We start from the raw sequence: 17,078 nt of genomic DNA on the forward strand, positions 1-17,078 counted from the left end.
CACACTCAGTGGCAGGCTAAATGCACGTGTGGTTTTGTTCACAAACAGAAAATCAAGCTTGGTAGAATTGCTGCGAGGAAGAGTGGAGGGACTAACGCTTATTTGCAGTATAAAAGCAACGAGGTAACCGTGGATACGCAACCGTCGCCGAGTGGTGTTGTACTTATTTAAACTTTCTTCTCTTTATTTTATTTTTTGGGGGGGGTCAGTGAGATGCCGGTTAGTGCATGCCGAAACCCCGATGGGGAGATGGGTGGCAAGGGGGTTCCCCCTTCCCTCTCTCTCATTCTGATCTGTTGCGTCTTCCATGGTGTCCCACCTCTCTAACGTCACTATTCACGACTTACCACCCCACTCTCTCTTTCTCTTATTCTCTCTCTCACCCCCTCCAAGACTGCACTGGGGCTCTGGTGCCAACTAATGGAACTGGAGCTCCTCACCGGTGTCAGTGCCCCCAATCCATGAGGCTTGGTCCCAAGGTGGGGGTGGGGGGAAGAGAGCGGCCTCCCATCACTTTCGAATGGTGAAACGGGTCTCTCTGCAACCCCCCTCATCTCTACTTCTCTGCTCTTGATTTCCTTTGTCTTCTTCTCCTTTTTCTGCTATTTCATTTCCATGTGTTTATTTTGTTCTCACATGCATTTTGGATTGCCCACGTTTTGGCACGGCTATGGATATGACATCATCAGAACGCGTCATGGATCACCATCACATGGAGGAATGAGATGCATGTCATCAGGCAGCAACTGACGCCACACACGGGGGCGGGGTCAAAGTGACGCAGTGAAGCTTATTGGAGGACGGTGTCCCACACATAAGTTCCAAGTTCTGAGTTCCAAATTCCACATGTCCGAAGAACAGGATTTTATAGACATTCTCCTTGGTTCATTCCTCTGCGTCTCATTGAATCCGGCCCGGTATGGAAAGGCTACGGTGGCTCTCGTGGGTCAAATGAGGCTTGAGTCAACACTGACCAACAGAAAAACAGAAAGACAGACACAAACATCAGGACAAGCAGGCCTACCAGTATACACATCAACAACAGACGTCTTGAAATGTTTTTGTTGTTGTTGAAAGGCTGAGTTTGAACCAATGAGTGACTCATCAAAAACCATGGGAGGACATTGAGCTTGGAGGGGGAGATCAATGGAGATGGACAGACCCTACTGTTCTCATAATGTTCCTGTGCCACAGCAGAAGGTTGCAATAACGTTGTGAGAGCATTAGCTCCGTCCCTCTCTGTCTCCTGCTCTGGTTGGTTGGTCCCTTGTCTACCCCGTGGAGGGACATGTTTTGTAGTCTGTTTAAAGTGTTAATATGTGTCCATCTTTGTTTTTGTGCCCGAAAGGCATCAAAGGCAGCAGGCCAGGCGCTGGTGTGCAAGGCCAATCCCATGTTCGATACGCACCACAATCACCTATTGCACTGCCTGGAGAAGACCACGGTAAGAACAATGCTTTAGAAATGACTGTGGTGGAGAATAGGAGACGTATCCACTGCTGTTATCTATCTATGTTCATGAAGAAGCAGAAGCCATTAATTAAGAGTAAAGTATGGTATACATATTAGGAAGTCGTCAGATTTCAGGCCAAACTCCTAATATGGATGCCGTAGTTGGCACTTTTGCTTTGGCTCGATCCTTGTCCACAAAAGTAACATGTGGTCTCTCTATCTCTCTCTCTAATTCCATCCTCCCCCTCTCCCTCAGAATCATGAGTTTGTGGATGAGCAAACGTTTGAGACCAGCCTACTGGAGGTTTCCATGGCGAAGCACCCGCCTCACTCCCCCTCCCTCTCCTCTGGCTCCTCCTCCCAAGGCCTGTCGTGCTGCTCGCGACGCAACAAGAGGAAGAGCTTCAACGTGCCCAACTCCAACATGACTGGAGGGCATAGGAACAGCATCCAGGAGCTTAGCACCATCCACATCAGAGAGAGGCCCATCACTAACAGGTACAGACATACATGCAGTGTAGACACACGTGAACAGTATCTTCTCTATTTTCACAAATGATTTCCCACTTGTTTTACAAGAAGCTAAAAGTAGCTGATGATTCCACACGCTACACATCCGCACCTACAACGAGTGAGCTCACTGAGACTCTTAGCAGGGCTTTACAGTCAGTATCAGAATGGGTAGTTAACAATAAATTGGCCTTAAATCCATCTAAAACTCTTGGTTTCATATTATTTAGTTGATGTATTTATTTATTTATTTGTATTTAATGTTCTTGTCTTGAACTGTTCTGTACTTGGTGATGTATGTTTTATGTGGACCCCAGGAAGAGTAGCTGCTGCATGTGCAGTATCTACTGGGGATCCTACTAAACTAAACTAAACATTATACAAACACACACACTGTATACACACACATACACACATTCACGAATAGAATGAAGGACCGATCGACAACAGGTACACACACACACACAGACACGTGCACACACACACACATCTACTTTATACATATTCATAGATCACATAATATACACACAAATATGCATTCATAGTGGTTGCTATGGCAGCAGGGCACACACACACACAAACACACACTATGCCAGTCTCTTCCCATGGTGCGTCAGTGTGTTGGTATGCTGGCTATGTCCAGCTGTGGCATGGTGTCTGTGTGGCATGGTGTCTGTGTGGCATGGTGTCTGTGTGGCATGGTGTCTGTGTGGCATGGTGTCTGTGTGGCATGGTGTCTGTGTGGCATGGTGTCTGGTGTGGCATGGTGTCTGTGTGGCATGGTGTCTGTGTGGCATGGTGTCTGGTGTGGCATGGTGTCTGGTGTGGCATGGTGTCTGGTGTGGCATGGTGTCTGGTGTGGCATGGTGTCTGGTGTGGCATGGTGTCTGTGTGGCATGGTGTCTGTGTGGCATGGTGTCTGTGTGGCATGGTGTCTGTGTGGCATGGTATCTGGTGTGGCATGGTGTCTGTGTGGCATGGTGTCTGTGTGGCATGGTGTCTGGTGTGGCATGGTGTCTGGTGTGGCATGGTGTCTGGTGTGGCATTGTTTCTGTGTGGCATGGTGTCTGGTGTGGCATGGTGTCTGTGTGGCATGGTGTCTGGGGTGGCATGGTGTCTGTGTGGCATGATGCCTGTGTGGCATGGTGTCTGTGTGGCATGGTGTCTGTGTGGCATGGTGTCTGTGTGGCATGATGCCTGTGTGGCATGGTGTCTGTGTGGCATGGTGCTTGTGTGGCATGGTGTCTGTGTGGCATGGTGTCTGGGGTGGCATGGTGTCTGGGGTGGCATGGTGTCTGTGTGGCATGATGCCTGTGTGGCATGGTGTCTGTGTGGCATGGTGTTTGTGTGGCATGGTGTCTGGTGTATGTGTGGTCCGACTGGTCTGGGAACCCTGGCCATGGAATGGACAGTTGTCTTATCTCTCTGTGTTACTGAACACTGGATCACTTTCTCTCTGGCTGGACATCCTCTCTTTCTCTCTATCCCTGTCTTTTTCACCTCTCCTCCTCTTCTTCTTCTTCTTCTTCTTCTCTATGTCTGACTGATTTTCTCCATCTTTTTCTGTACTTTCCTGCCTTCCTGTTTGTCATCCCCTATTTTCTCAATTCTCCGCATTTTCTCCGCCCTCCCTTCCCTCCCCCCTCTCTCTCCCCTCTATCTATCTCCAGTCGCTCCAGTCTAAACGCTAAGTTTGAGGAGACAGTGCCACTGAACTGCAAGCAACCCTACATCACGGCGGCCATCATCACGCTGCCCATGCCGCCAGTCACTAGGCCCGAGGACGACGGCTCCGCCTCCTCCCCAGACTACTCCCAGGCCAACATCGTCAGGGTGTCCGCCCTCTAGTCCCCTCGCCCCACCCCCCACCATCATCATCATGGCAATCCTAAGATGAAGAGAGAGAGAGAGAGAGAAAGAGATAGAGAGAGATAGAGAAGCGAGGCCCTTCCCTGCTCCAATCAGAGAATGGCGTTTGCAGGAGGGGGTAAAGGGAGGTGTGCTGGTTAGGGGGAACAGTTTAGAGGGGGCAAACTAAGGCTGCAGGACCCTTTTTGTTTTCCTACACGGAGCTACTACACGTCTGCTCTTGTGGTGAAATAACATTGCAGTGTAAAGCTGCAGCACAAAGCCCTGCCTTGGATTTGTTGGTGGGGGAGAGACTGTGTTGCCGTGGCGACTGAGATGAGCGCCTAGCAACGAACACACAAATGGAGAGCATTTAGCCACCTGGCTAACTAACTAACTGCAGCTACTCCTTCCAAACACTCTTCAAGGGAAAACTTACCATAACTATTTTTTCTATATTGTGTGTCTTTAAATGTGATGTCTTAAAACTGAAATGGGGGAGGTGGAATTTGTTTTGGTTTTTATTGTTTGTTAAGGCAGTGATTTTGACTAGGAGATGTATATTTGTATGTTCTGAAATGTGTGGAGTAGGAGAGAAAAGAAAAAGACATTTAAAATATTTTGACAAAAAGGAGAGCACGGGGTGTATGCACTGTGTGTGCATATGTGTGTGTACATATGTTCCTACCTTATCAGAACCAGAATGTCCGGACAAGTCACCAAAATGTCCTGACAAGGTAGGAAAACAAGAACATTTTTGAAAAGTCGGGACGGAATTTGTTCAAATCCAATTTCAAGCTTAAGGGTTAGGTTTATGGTTTGGGTTAGGTAAGTTTAAGGTTAGGAGTTAAGGTTTAAGGTTAGAGGTTTGAGGTTAAGGTTAGGGTTAAGGTTAGGTTAAGGGCAGAGTATGTGAGTGGAGTGGAGGAGTGCCCAATTTGACTGAAGCTCAGAGCGAGATTCCCAAAGGCTGGAGCATCATCCTTCTCGCCTGCTTCAATTTCGCTGCAGTAGCGCTCACTTCACGAGCTCAGGGCGTGCCCGGGCAATCATGCGTTTTTAGTCAAGCCCCTTGCTTCAACTACTGTCATGGAGTTCACTAAATATTTTCATAAAGAAACTGATAAAACACACAGGTGCAAAATCAAGGTGACTTACAAAGATGAGGACCAAGAGCAAGAGAGGGAGTGTGGTGATGTAACTAAATAATCATTGTGGAATCTGAAAGGAGACATATCTCGAAAGTATGATGGTGTGCTTACTACATGCACATGCTAACAGAAAGGAACGAGGTGGGTAGCTAATTAAAGTGTGTCATTGTAGCAAAGTATTTATCAACTAAAAATCAGATCGCTTAAAAGTTTCCTTCATTTTTGCTCTATTATCTATACAATCCAACACAATTGATTTGTCCCAATAGGCCTGGCATATTCCAACTTTCAAGGAGCTTTCTGTTTTGATTGGCATTTTTCATTGAATTTGTATTTAATTCCAAGTAAGTCATAGCTGATATGCGCAATTTATAGACTATAAAGATTCAATACAACAAAATATTGTTTAAATGCTGAGCGCTTAATGTCCCTGACTCCCTACCAGCCTAGTGTGTAGCACTCGCAGATGCTTCACAAAGTATTTCTTTGTAGGCTATAGCCTCGAAATAATTGAAATAATGTAGCCTAAGTAATTCATTTCCATTCCTTCTTAGGCTCCATGTCTGGCTCCTGACCTATTTAGAATATGTATCAGTGTTGTAGAACTCGAGTCTCGAGTTCATCAGTCTTGGATACATTTGTACTCGGTCTTGACTTATTCTAGGACAGTGAGGACTCATTTCATTTCTTCCTGAGACCAGCGGAGTAAATAAACTCATAATTATCAGCTTCTATTCAGTCAGCACATAAAACCACTTCACCAGGCCAAACATATACACTTCTTTCTGGAAACATTAAGACAGTATGTTAACAGCCTTTATATCTATTATAGACATGTTTCTGCAATGGTGAACCTATAGGCCTTCAGTGTGTGACAGGTTAGTACGGTGGTGAACCTGTAGGCCTTCAGTGTGTGTGTGACAGGTTAGTACAGTGGTGAACCTGTAGGTCTTCAGTATGTGACAGGTCAGTACAGTGGTGAACCTATAGACCTTCAGTATGTGACAGGTTAGTACAGTGATGAACCTATAGACCTTCAGTGTGTGACAGGTCAGTACAGTGGTGAACCTATAGGCCTTCAGTGTGTGACAGGTCAGTACAGTGGTGAACCTATAGGTCTTCAGTGTGTGACAGGTTAGTACAGTGGTGAACCTATAGACCTTCAGTGTGTGACAGGTTAGTACAGTGGTGAACCTATAGGCCTTCAGTGTGTGACAGGTCAGTACAGTGGTGAACCTATAGGTCTTCAGTGTGTGACAGGTTAGTACAGTGGTGAACCTATAGGTCTTCAGTGTGTGACAGGTTAGTACAGTGGTGAACCTATAGGTCTTCAGTGTGTGACAGGTTAGTACAGTGGTGAACCTATAGGTCTTCAGTGTGACAGGTTAGTACAGTGGTGAACCTATAGGCCTTCAGTGTGTGACAGGTCAGTACAGTGGTGAACCTATAGGTCTTCAGTGTGTGACAGGTTAGTACAGTGGTGAACCTATAGGCCATCAGTGTGTGACAGGTTAGTACAGTGGTGAACCTATGGGTCTTCAGTGTGTGACAGGTTAGTACAGTGGTGAACCTATAGGTCTTCAGTGTGTGACAGGTCAGTACAGTGGTGAACCTATAGGCCTTCAGTGTGACAGGTTAGTACAGTGGTGAACCTATAGGTCTTCAGTGTGTGACAGGTTAGTACAGTGGTGAACCTATAGGTCTTCAGTGTGTGACAGGTTAGTACAGTGGTGAACCTTGTGTGACAGGTCAGTACAGTGGTGAACCTATAGGCCTTCAGTGTGTGACAGGTTAGTACAGTGGTGAACCTATAGGCCTTCAGTGTGTGACAGGTTAGTACAGTGGTGAACCTATAGGTCTTCAGTGTGTGACAGGTTAGTACAGTGGTGAACCTATAGGCCATCAGTGTGTGACAGGTTAGTACAGTGGTGAACCTATAGGTCTTCAGTGTGTGACAGGTTAGTACAGTGGTGAACCTATAGGCCTTCAGTGTGTGACAGGTTAGTACAGTGGTGAACCTATAGGTCTTCAGTGTGTGACAGGTTAGTACAGTGGTGAACCTGTAGGTCTTCAGTATGTGACAGGTCAGTACAGTGGTGAACCTATAGACCTTCAGTGTGTGACAGGTTAGTACAGTGGTGAACCTATAGGTCTTCAGTGTGTGACAGGTTAGTACAGTGGTGAACCTATAGGTCTTCAGTGTGTGACAGGTTAGTACAGTGGTGAACCTTGTGTGACAGGTCAGTACAGTGGTGAACCTATAGGCCTTCAGTGTGTGACAGGTTAGTACAGTGGTGAACCTTGTGTGACAGGTCAGTACAGTGGTGAACCTATAGGTCTTCAGTGTGTGACAGGTTAGTACAGTGGTGAACCTATAGGTCTTCAGTGTGTGTGTGACAGGTTAGTACAGTGGTGAACCTATAGGCCATCAGTGTGTGACAGGTTAGTACAGTGGTGAACCTATAGGTCTTCAGTGTGTGACAGGTTAGTACAGTGGTGAACCTATAGTTCTTCAGTATGTGACAGGTTAGTACGGTGGTGAACCTATAGGTCTTCAGTGTGTGACAGGTTAGTACAGTGGTGAACCTATAGGTCTTCAGTGTGTGACAGGTTAGTACAGTGGTGAACCTATAGGTCTTCAGTGTGTGACAGGTTAGTACAGTGGTGAACCTATAGGCCTTCAGTGTGTGACAGGTTAGTACAGTGGTGAACCTATAGGTCTTCAGTGTGTGACAGGTTAGTACAGTGGTGAACCTATAGACCTTCAGTGTGTGACAGGTTAGTACAGTGGTGAACCTATAGGCCATCAGTGTGTGACAGGTCAGTACAGTGGTGAACCTATAGTTCTTCAGTATGTGACAGGTTAGTACGGTGGTGAACCTATAGGTCTTCAGTGTGTGACAGGTTAGTACAGTGGTGAACCTATAGGTCTTCAGTGTGTGACAGGTTAGTACAGTGGTGAACCTATAGACCTTCAGTGTGTGACAGGTTAGTACAGTGGTGAACCTATAGGTCTTCAGTGTGTGACAGGTTAGTACAGTGGTGAACCTATAGGTCTTCAGTGTGTGTGTGACAGGTTAGTACAGTGGTGAACCTATAGGCCATCAGTGTGTGACAGGTTAGTACAGTGGTGAACCTATAGGTCTTTAGTGTGTGACAGGTTAGTACAGTGGTGAACCTATAGTTCTTCAGTATGTGACAGGTTAGTACGGTGGTGAACCTATAGGTCTTCAGTGTGTGACAGGTTAGTACAGTGGTGATCCTATAGGCCTTCAGTGTGTGACAGGTAAGTACAGTGGTGAACCTATAGGTCTTCAGTGTGTGACAGGTTAGTACAGTGGTGAACCTATAGGTCTTCAGTGTGTGACAGGTTAGTACAGTGGTGAACCTATAGACCTTCAGTGTGACAGGTTAGTACAGTGGTGAACCTATAGGTCTTCAGTGTGTGACAGGTTAGTACAGTGGTGAACCTATAGTTCTTCAGTATGTGACAGGTTAGTACGGTGGTGAACCTATAGGTCTTCAGTGTGTGACAGGTTAGTACAGTGGTGAACCTATAGGTCTTCAGTGTGTGACAGGTTAGTACAGTGGTGAACCTATAGGCCTTCAGTGTGTGACAGGCTAGTACAGTGGTGAACCTATAGGCCTTCAGTGTGTGACAGGTTAATACAGTGGTGAACCTATAGGCCTTCAGTGTGTGACAGGCTAGTACAGTGGTGAACCTATAGGCCTTCAGTGTGTGACAGGTTAGTACAGTGGTGAACCTATAGGTCTTCAGTGTGTGACAGGTTAGTACAGTGGTGAACCTATAGGACTTCAGTGTGTGACAGGTTAGTACAGTGGTGAACCTATAGACCTTCAGTGTGTGACAGGTTACAGTGGTGAACCTATACGTCTTCAGTGTGTGTGTGACAGGTTAGTACAGTGGTGAACCTATAGACCTTCAGTGTGTGACAGGTTACAGTGGTGAACCTATACGTCTTCAGTGTGTGTGTGACAGGTTAGTACAGTGCTGAACCTATAGGCCTTCAGTGTGTGACAGGTTAGTACAGTGGTGAACCTATAGGCCTTCAGTGTGTGACAGGTTAGTACAGTGGTGAACCTATAGGCCTTCAGTGTGACAGGTTAGTACAGTGGTGAACCTATAGGTCTTCAGTGTGTGACAGGTTAGTACAGTGGTGAACCTATAGGTCTTCAGTGTGTGACAGGTTAGTACAGTGGTGAACCTATAGGTCTTCAGTGTGTGACAGTGGTGAACCTATAGGTCTTCAGTGTGTGACAGGTTAGTACAGTGGTGAACCTATAGGTCTTCAGTGTGTGACAGGTTAGTACAGTGGTGAACCTATAGGTCTTCAGTGTGTGACAGGTTAGTACAGTGGTGAACCTGTAGGCCTTCAGTGTGTGACAGGTTAGTACAGTGGTGAACCTATAGGCCTTCAGTGTGACAGGTTAGTACAGTGGTGAACCTATAGGTCTTCAGTGTGTGACAGGTTAGTACAGTGGTGAACCTATAGGTCTTCAGTGTGTGACAGGTTAGTACAGTGGTGAACCTATAGGTCTTCAGTGTGTGACAGGTTAGTACAGTGGTGAACCTATAGGTCTTCAGTGTGTGACAGGTTAGTACAGTGGTGAACCTATAGGCCTTCAGTGTGTGACAGGTTAGTACAGTGGTGAACCTATAGACCTTCAGTGTGTGACAGGTTACAGTGGTGAACCTATAGGCCTTCAGTGTGTGACAGGTTAGTACAGTGGTGAACCTATAGACCTTCAGTGTGTGACAGGTTACAGTGGTGAACCTATAGGCCTTCAGTGTGTGACAGGTTAGTACAGTGGTGAACCTATAGGCCTTCAGTGTGTGACAGGTTAGTACAGTGGTGAACCTATAGGCCTTCAGTGTGTGACAGGTTACAGTGGTGAACCTATAGGCCTTCAGTGTGTGACAGGTTAGTACAGTGGTGAACCTATAGGTCTTCAGTGTGTGACAGGTTAGTACAGTGGTGAACCTATAGACCTTCAGTGTGTGACAGGTTAGTACAGTGGTGAACCTATAGGTCTTCAGTGTGTGACAGGTTAGTACAGTGGTGAACCTATAGGTCTTCAGTGTGTGACAGGTCAGTACAGTGGTGAACCTATAGGTCTTCAGTGTGTGACAGGTTAGTACAGTGGTGAACCTATAGGTCTTCAGTGTGTGACAGGTTAGTACAGTGGTGAACCTCTGTGTAGACTCAGGTCCTAGACAAGACAGATGTTTTTATTCAATTTGATTTACTGTTTTATTTACTGCATTGTCCAAATGCACGGCCGCATCCCTACTCTATATTGCTATATAGAAATGTCAAAAATATCTTAGTATACATAACTCCCAAACATTCTAAGAATTTATGAAAATGTGATCGCTTGTCAGAAAATGTTTTTTAAAAAGTGTCATTCTTCCTGTGGGTTCATATGAACAGATTTGAATAAGATTTCATGTTGCTAAAATGCTGTCAGTTCCACTTTAAATGCAACAATGTTTCACACACAAGTTATTTTCTAAGGGATGACTTAACAACAGCAAACGCGCTGCAATTAAAAACAGTTTCACTCACCAGATGATCATTTGAAACGTAACTTGTTGAACGTTTTCTTGAAAAGGGAGAAGCTAACAAATTAGCAACAACCTCCTCTTTGATAACACCTGCTGCAGCTGCTGCAAACTAGCTGACAACAAAAGGTAGCTAGCTAGACCGTGGGAAAACTACCGCTTGCTAATGCGCTGTTGGGCCTTCAAGAAGGCAGAAATTTCCATACATTTTGGAAAAACGGTCCCACCCATTAAGTCAAAATGTGATTGGTTGATTCCACTGTCACTCCAATATTTTGACCTAATACAGTTGAATGGCCAATGCCTTTATCTAGCTTCTGATGGCCTAGCCAATGGCTGATGTGGAGCTCAATGAGCGATGAGCGGGATTTCCTACAGCTCAACTCCGCTCACATACTCTGAATGAGGGTTAGGGAAAATAGGATTTTGAATTGGAATACATTTTTACTCCCAAAAAAGTCCTGAAAAGTGTGTGCGTGTGGGTGTGCATGGTTTCCAACCTTATCAGGATCACAATGTCCTAACAATTCACCAGAATGGCCTGATAAGGAAAACAAAAACATTTCTGAAAATCTGGACTTTTTTCATGTCCTGAATTTGTTAAAATGCTATTTTATGGGTTAGGTTTAGGGTTACATTTAGGGTTAGGGTTCAGGTTAAGGTTAGGTTTAAGAGGGTTTCTGTTTGTGCTGGTATCAAACCTTGGGTTGCACAGACCTATTGCAACTTCTGCTCTGTCTGTATATTGCAAATCAGTGTTAAGGTTAGGGTTAAGGGTAATATGATTTTGAGTGGGAATCAATGGTTTGGTCCCCACAAGCATAGTAAAATAAATAGGGAGGGCTACTGTGTGTATGGGCAGGGCTTTTTGTGTGTGTGTGTGTGTGTGTGTGTGCGTGCGTGCGTGCATGTGCGTGTGTGTGCATGACCCCATTGCTCTCACCAGTATGTGTATGTGTGACATTAGCATGAGCATTAAGGGTTGAGTCCTCAGTGTGTGTGCTGTATATATTGGTGATCTAGCATATCACACTCTCCCTTTCTCTCAGAGCTGACTTACTTGTGTACCTACTTGTGTGAAAGAGATGATTGTTCCTCTCCTGTCCGTCCTGTCCTCTCTAACCGAACGGCCATTGTGAATACTGAATACCTTTGCTGCCATTTTGAAACTATCCTCCTCTCTCCACCAGAGTTGACTTCTTCATTTGTCGTGGTTTGTCGTTCAAAGCAGCACCCACATGATGCCTGACCTTGAAATGGGTTTATTGTTTCTTTATTGAGGATTTATTGAGGTTTTTATAGATACATTGAGGAATTTATCCAAACTCCAGTGTTGTGTTTTGTCTTGTTTTATGCATCGTGGACATGCTAAAGCCGATTGACTGAGGGGACTAGAAGAGGTCTTATATGAACACACAGATATTTGAGTCCATTCCATTTTGATACAAAGATGATTTTCTTCTGAATATGAGGATAAAACTGTGATTAGACTTTTATTTTGGAGGTCTCTGTTCATTTGAAGTGCATGTTGGTTTGCTACAGACAGTATGAAGTTTGTTTTGTTCCTGATTTGTACCACACAAGCCTCCATACTTTACCACCAAATGGAGGTTTGTTATGGGAAATGAAATTCATAGTGTAAAGAAAGCTCCTGTACCAGTCTACCAAACATGATTGACTGATATGTTTATTGAGCTGTTGGGGTTTGACTCTATGATAATTCTATCTTGTCGTGACTGATAGGGCTCAGCTATCATCGTAGCTAGAACACTCTCAGCACTTGGCGGGGATGGAATCCTGTAACCATTCCAAATCAGTGCAACGAAATCAGTGCAAATGCATTGAATGACACTTTAATATCCAGCGAGCTGATTTAACAATATTATATTTCTCAGCTGTGAGATCTCGGGAGGTTTAATCGAGAACTTGTCGTTTTCCTAATGACGATGGATATTTTTCTTTACACTTTTATGTTTTCCAAGATGGCTGACGTCGTTGAACTGAACGTGGCTCTTGAGACTGCTGAAGCGAATGCCACACCCCCTGCTCCAACCCCCGCCCCTTTCCCACCGCCCCGCCCCCAAACCTGTCCACCCCACCATCACTGCTTGACTATGATGTGACATATGCAACAATGTTTTTGTTTGTTGGTGAAGATATGCTTTGTATCAGAGGGAGAGAGAGTGGGAGGGGGGCAATAGAGAAACGCAAATACATATTTTTTAAAATATCAAATGATGTTGATAAAATTATAACTGTCTTTTTTTTCATGTAAAAAGAAAAAAGAATTACAACTGTTGCTAGTGCACATGTGCTGTAAATTGTTCTTTGGTGTAGTAAAAATCATCATGGTTTAGTCGTTTTTAAAAATCATTTACACCGAAGGTTCTAGTGTCTTATTTTAGTTAGCCTTCTGCTCCACCGCATTTTAAGAACCGGCTTAATATTGTTCTAAAGGGATTCTTTGAGAAAATGCATGCGTTTGCTGGAGAACTTTGAGTTTAGTGTTGCACAAGGGCAGGCGTTGTCTCTGTCTGCATCCCAAATGGCACCCTATTCCCTATATAGTGCACTACTTTTGACCCGGGCACAGAAGGCCATACGGCTCTGGTCAAAAGTAGTGCACTACATAGGGAGCAGGGTACCATTTGGGATACAGCCTCTGTCTTTCAGTTTCCATGGCTAAGTGAAAAACTTTTGGGGTAAAGGAGTGTACTTAGGTCTTGTACATGAGATTATGTAAATTGAGGAAATTAAAATGATAATTATATGACGATTACTTTTGATCTGTTACAGCTCGTGTATATGAATTATTGAAAAGATATTAAAAAAATGAAATTCAATTGTTTAGTCCGGTGTAGTGTCTATGAGTAAATAGAATAAATCATTGTCCTATTAAAATACTTATATAAGTGGTTGTCTTCTTTTGACATCAACATTTAGATGTTTCCAAAGTCAATGTAAGGTTTGTTTTTTTGCACCAATGTATAATGTACTGTATTGCTGCTTATACGCTAGGTTGTATACCCACATATTTCTATGTATCTGCAAGATCTTCTGCACCAACGAACACATATTGCTGTTGATACACTATGTATACACTTCAGAAAGTATTCACAACCCTTGACTTTTTCACATTTTGTTGTGTTACAGGCTGAATTTAAAATGGATTAGTTGCCGGAGAGGAAGGAAACCGCTCAGGGATTTCACCATGAGGCCAATCAATGGTGACTTTAAAATAGTTACGGAGTTTAATGGCTGCAGGAGAAAACTGAAGATGGATCAACAACATTGTAGTTACTCCACAATACTTAACTTATTGACAGAGTGAAAAGAAGGAAGCCTGTACATAATACAAAATATTCCAAAACATGCATCCTGTTTGCAACAAGGCACTAAAGTAATACTGTAAAATCTGTGGCAAAGCCATTCACTTTTTGTCCTGAATACAAAGTGTTTTGTTTCGGGCTAATTCAATACAACACATTATTGAGTACCACTCTCCATATTTCAAGCATAGTGGTCGCTGCATCATGTTATGGGTATGCTTGTATAGTTTTTTGTAGATAAAAAATAAATGGAATGGAGCTAAGCACAGGCAAAATCCTAGAGGAAAACCTGGTTCAGTCTGCGTTCCACCAGACACTGGGCGATGAATTCACCTTTCAGTAGGACAATAACCTAAAACACAAGGCCAAATCTACACTAGAGTTGCTTATCAAGAAGACAGTGAATGTTCCTGAGTGGCCGAGTTACAGTTTTGACTTAAATCTGTTTGAAAACCTATGACATGACCTGAAAATGGTGACCTGAAAATGAAAATGAACTTGAAGAACTTTTAAAAGAATAATGGCAAATGTTGTACAATCAAATGTCGCACAATTGACATTACGGAGTTATTTTGTGTAGATTGTTCATATGACAATGAAATCCATTTTAATCACACGTTGTAACACAACAAAATGTGGGAAAAGTCAAGGGGTGTTTCTGAAGACATTGTATAATGATAGTCCTATAGCTGTGAGTGGGGACATGATGGGGTGAGGGGGTGCAGTCTTGTCCAATCTTAGCCATACAATATGGAGCAGGAGAGTCTATCTCCCAGGGTAATTTCTCTCTGCACTGTGATTGTATTAGCATATTTCTCATAAGGGAGTTGGCCTGTGTGTGTGTATTTGTCTGTCCATCTTTGCCTGTGTGTGTGTGTGTGTGTGTGTGTGTGTGTGTGTGTGTGTGTGTGTGTGTGTGTGTGTGTGTGTGTGTGTGTGTGTGTGTGTGTGTGTGTGTGTGTGTGTGTGTGTGTGTGTGTGTGTGTGTGTGTGTGTGTGTGTGTGTGTGTGTGTGTGTGTGTGTGTGTGTGTGTGTGTGCACGCACACTTGTCTATCTGTATTACCATATATCTCATCAGGGAGTTAGTAATTGAGATGTTTTGCGAGAACGTATGGTCACATCAGCTTCCCTAGGTGCATTGCAGATAACATGCATCAGGGGGAAAACTGAAGCGGGAATTACCCAAGCAGCATGCCAGCACACAGACTATTTCTGCCCCTGCTATTTTTACATAGGGGTCAGAGGGTAATGGTTTTATTTCTGCCGCTGGCTCCTTTTACTGTACACCGAGAGAGAAAGGGAGGGGAGAGAGAAAGGGAGGGAAAGAGAGTATGTGTTTGTATCCCTCTGTCCCCATGTCAACTGTGAATTTGTCCTAAAGCAGTGACCCGCTTGTCTCCAAAGAGACTTGTGGGATTGAGACAGTCCTTTCTCCATGACTTCTCTACTGTTACTCAAAACTAAATCCAGAGAGCAAAATATCATGATCTCTATCAATTAGACAGAGACTAAGAACAGAGGGAAAGGGATGTAGGCCTGATATATCTGCAGTATCAGTCAAAAGTTTGGACACACCTACTAATTCCAGGGTTTTTCTTTATTTTTACTATTTTCTACATTGTAGAATAATAGTGAAGACATCAAAACTATGAAATAACACATATGGAATCATGTAGTAACCAAAAAAAGTGTTAAACAAATCAAAATATATTTTTATTTGAGATTCTTCAAGCAGCCATCCTTTGCCTTGATAACAGCTTTGCACACTCTTAGCATTCTCTCAACAAGCTTCATGAGGAAGTCACCTGGAATGCATTTTAATTAATAACAGGTGTGCCTTGATAAAAGTTAATTTGTGGAATTTCTTTCCTTCTTAATGCGTTTGAGCCAATCAGTTGTGTGACAAGGTAGGCCTGATATACAGAAGATAGCTCCTTTTGGTAAAATACCAAGTCTATATTATGGCAAGAACAGCTCAAATAAGCAAAAGGAAATGACAGTCCATCATTACTTCTTCAAGTGCAGTCACAAAAAACATCAAACGCTATGATGAAACTGGCTCTCATGAGGGCCGCCACAGGAAAGGAAGACCCAGAGTTACCTCTGCTGCAGAGGATGAGTTCATTAGAGTTACCAGCCTCAGAAATTGCAGCCCAAATAATTGCTTCACAGAGTTCAAGTAACAGTTACATCTCAACATCAACTGTTCAGAGGAGACTGCATGAATCAGGCCTTTATGGTCGATTTTCTGCAAAGAAACCACTACTAAAGGACACCAATAATAAGAAAAGACTTGCTTGGGCCACAAATCACGAGCAATGGACATTAGACCGGTAGAAATCTGGCCTTTGGTCTGATGAGTCCAAATGTGAGATTTTTGGTTCTAACTGTCGTGTCTTTGTGAGACGCAGAGTAGGTGAACTGATGATCTCTGCATGTGTATTTCCCACCGTAAAGCATGGAGGAGGAGATGTGATGGTTTGGGGGTGCTTTGCTGGTGACACTGTCAGTGATTTATTTAGAATTCAAGGCACACTTAACCAGCATGGCTACCACAGCATTCTGCAGCAATACGCCATCCCATCTGGCTTGCGTTTAGTGGGACTATCATTTGTTTTTTAACAGGATAATGACCCAACACACCTCCAGGTTGTGTAAGGGATATTTGACCAAGAAGGAGAGTGATGGAGTGAAGCATCAGATGACCTCGCCTCCACAAACACCCAACCTCAACCTAATTGAGATGGTTTGGGAAGAGTTGGACCACAGAGGGAAGGGAAAGCAGCCAACATGTGCTCAGCATATGTGGGAACTCCTTCAAGGATGTTGGAAAAGCATTCCTCATTGGTTGAGAGAATGCCAAGAATGTGCAAAGCTGTCATCAAGACAAAGGGTGGCTACTTTGAAGAGTTTAAAATATAAAATATTTTTTGATTTGTTTAACACTTTGCTTACTACATGATTCCATATGTGTTATTTTATACTTTTGATGTCTTCACTATTATTCTACAATGTAGAAATAATAAAAAATAAAGAAAAACACTGGAGTTAGTGTCCAAACTTTTGACTGGTACTGTATGTGCTAGACAAGAGGAATGAAGAGGCTTACTGTCTGTACACCACACTGTTTCTCTCACACACACACACACACACACACACACACACACAGACACACACACACACACAGACGTATCCCACCAGG

The 17,078-nt window shown here is 43.8% G+C and overlaps 1 protein-coding gene across 2 annotated transcripts in view; it reads left to right on the forward strand.

The window, feature by feature from the left end:
• Positions 1-13,448, forward strand: part of LOC129838233 (potassium voltage-gated channel subfamily D member 2-like) — a 200,380-nt gene extending 186,932 nt beyond the window's left edge. Inside the window, exons 4-7 of one of the 2 annotated variants that reach the window (XR_008756839.1) lie at positions 1,349-1,444; positions 1,709-1,950; positions 3,633-7,171; positions 7,274-13,448. Coding sequence is in view for 1 of the 2 variants with exons in the window: in XM_055905034.1 (XP_055761009.1) it covers positions 1,349-1,444; positions 1,709-1,950; positions 3,633-3,810 (516 nt within the window). In the remaining variant the exon portion in view is untranslated. Of the gene's footprint in view, positions 1-1,348; positions 1,445-1,708; positions 1,951-3,632 lie in introns of both variants that reach the window. The other variant, XM_055905034.1, reaches the window with a different exon arrangement.
• Positions 13,449-17,078: the final 3,630 nt, after the last annotated feature.

Source organism: Salvelinus fontinalis, chromosome 39 (assembly GCF_029448725.1).
Source record: "Salvelinus fontinalis isolate EN_2023a chromosome 39, ASM2944872v1, whole genome shotgun sequence".
In the NCBI taxonomy this organism is placed as follows: domain Eukaryota; kingdom Metazoa; phylum Chordata; class Actinopteri; order Salmoniformes; family Salmonidae; genus Salvelinus; species Salvelinus fontinalis.